Source organism: Camelina sativa, chromosome 16, assembly GCF_030686135.1.
Source record: "Camelina sativa cultivar CO46 ecotype springtype chromosome 16, ASM3068613v1".
Classification (NCBI taxonomy): domain Eukaryota; kingdom Viridiplantae; phylum Streptophyta; class Magnoliopsida; order Brassicales; family Brassicaceae; genus Camelina; species Camelina sativa.
Window position 1 is genome coordinate 8,258,318 of NC_141895.1, and position 2,004 is coordinate 8,260,321.

The 2,004-nt window shown below is 36.8% G+C and overlaps 1 protein-coding gene across 1 annotated transcript; it reads right to left on the reverse strand.

The window, feature by feature from the left end:
- Positions 1 to 614: 614 nt before the first annotated feature.
- LOC147925288 (uncharacterized) lies at positions 615 to 1,505 on the reverse strand. The gene is made up of 3 exons (XM_087492559.1): positions 1,446 to 1,505; positions 1,093 to 1,329; positions 615 to 974 (listed from the first exon to the last, which is right to left on the reverse strand). Exons 1-3 carry the CDS (start codon positions 1,503 to 1,505, stop codon positions 615 to 617), a joined length of 657 nt encoding a protein of 218 aa, XP_087348685.1.
- Positions 1,506 to 2,004: the final 499 nt, after the last annotated feature.

Genomic DNA, 2,004 nt, shown 5'->3' on the forward strand with positions numbered 1-2,004 from the left:
TAACGACTCCAATATTGGTCGCTAAACAGTCGCAAACACCTACTTTGCGACTACTAAACGACTGTTTAAGATAGTCGCAAAAAAATGGACGTAAATTTGTGGAATCTCAAAATGGTCGCAAAATTGCGACTGGATTACGACGCTGTTCTATAGTCGCCAATAAGAGACGCTTTACAGACTCTTTATATTAGGAACCTTCGGTCGTAAACATAGTTACAAGTCAGTCGCAAATTAGTGATTAAATTGTGTGACAATTTTAAGACTCCGTATCTGCCATCGCAAAGTAGTCCTCATATATTAGTAACCATTTTGCCACTTATCTGATAGTTTCACAGAAATAAATTTGGTCGCAATTTGGTGACATTTTAGCATATAATAAACTGTTTTATTTCTCAAATTTGGAAAGAATCACAATTAATTAAAATTCAAAACCAAATCATTAAGAAAGATATCATAATCATTCAACACACAAAAAGATTAGCATCATTATATCTTAATCATTCATTATCCAAAAAGATCATCCTAAAGCAAATTAAAATTTATGTTTTCTTAGAAAAGACAATGTTTAGAACTTGAGTAAATGGAGAAAGGGGATGTGGTGGCTGGTGTTGTGTCTAACGCGGTGGCTGGTGAGTACCTGACCCGGTGGCTGGTGGTATGATGTCTTCAGGTGTATAGTCTTCAGGTGTGGTTGGTCGAAAGGAAGCAATAAAAGTCTCAAATCCTGGATCTTTCTCTTTCATGTAGATGAGAAGCTTGTTGGTCTTCATTTGAGATTCTTGATGCTTCTTATCACGTCGGGTATTCTCAGCATCTAGATGAGCTATCTTGTTGCGAAGTTGTTCTTGAAGCTCGAGAAGTGTTGGTGTTGATGGAGAAGATTCTGCATAGCTTTCTTTCCTTTTCCCTTTTCTAAGTGTCTCAACCAATGATCCAAGACCAAAAAGGTTTCCCTTCTCATTTGTTTGAGTACACTAAAACGAATAAAAACAAAAGCATTTCGTTAGTCAAGGCTAGAAACAAGTATTAATAAAGTAACAATGCGGATTATGAAAACCAAAATGTGGATTGAGAAAGCAATGGTGAGAGTACCGTAAGAAAGATTTCAATCTTTTCCTCAATGCTGAGATTACGATGACTTGAACGTTCAGAAGAATTCCCTGAATTTTCTGGACCATCATCGTCTACTTCACACAGTTTCTCCTCTAAGGTTTTCTCATAAGCTTCGGCTACTTGTTTAGCTTTTTGATCAACAAACGATCCGTCAGCTCGAGTATGTGTCTTCATGAACACTTCTGCAAATGATACCGGATAGCCCAATTCTTCCTCCTACAAAGAAATAGTAAAATGTTAAAACCATGGAAGCAAAGTGTTTAGAGTTTTAAAATCATGGAAGCAATGTTAAATTACCATTTTTTGATGAATTTGCACATATAATTTCTGACCAGCAAGGTCTTTGTGGACTCCAAGACCACCACGATCGGAGTTTCTTCACTGTGAGGCATTTGAGCTCCTCTCCATTACATCAAGTTCGTTCCAATGATCACACATCTCAGCCCACAGTTCTGCACTGGTAATCCAAACAGATTATTTACCACTGCTTTTAGCTTGACTAACAATGCCTTTCAATCGTTTCTTGTCTATGTTTAAGAACCCCTCTCTAACAAGCTCAGTAATCCCAGCATCCCAATAGAACTTCCGCTACATATTACAATTGAGTTAAGTTAGTGATGATACTAAAAGTCAGTTATGAGAGATAATAAAACTTTGAAAGCTATAAGACATTACCGCAAATGTCCTGAAATATCTCTCTTGAATGGGTTTAGGAGTAACCTTCCAGATGTAGTAATGACCATCGAATTTCCTTCTAAATATTCCAGCAATCACCCGGGAAATTTTTCCTTTGTGTCTGTTAAACCTGTCACAAAACAAACACAATCAGTCTTAACCACAATCAGTCTTAACCAATACAAATTAACACAATCAGTCTTAACCAAACAATCA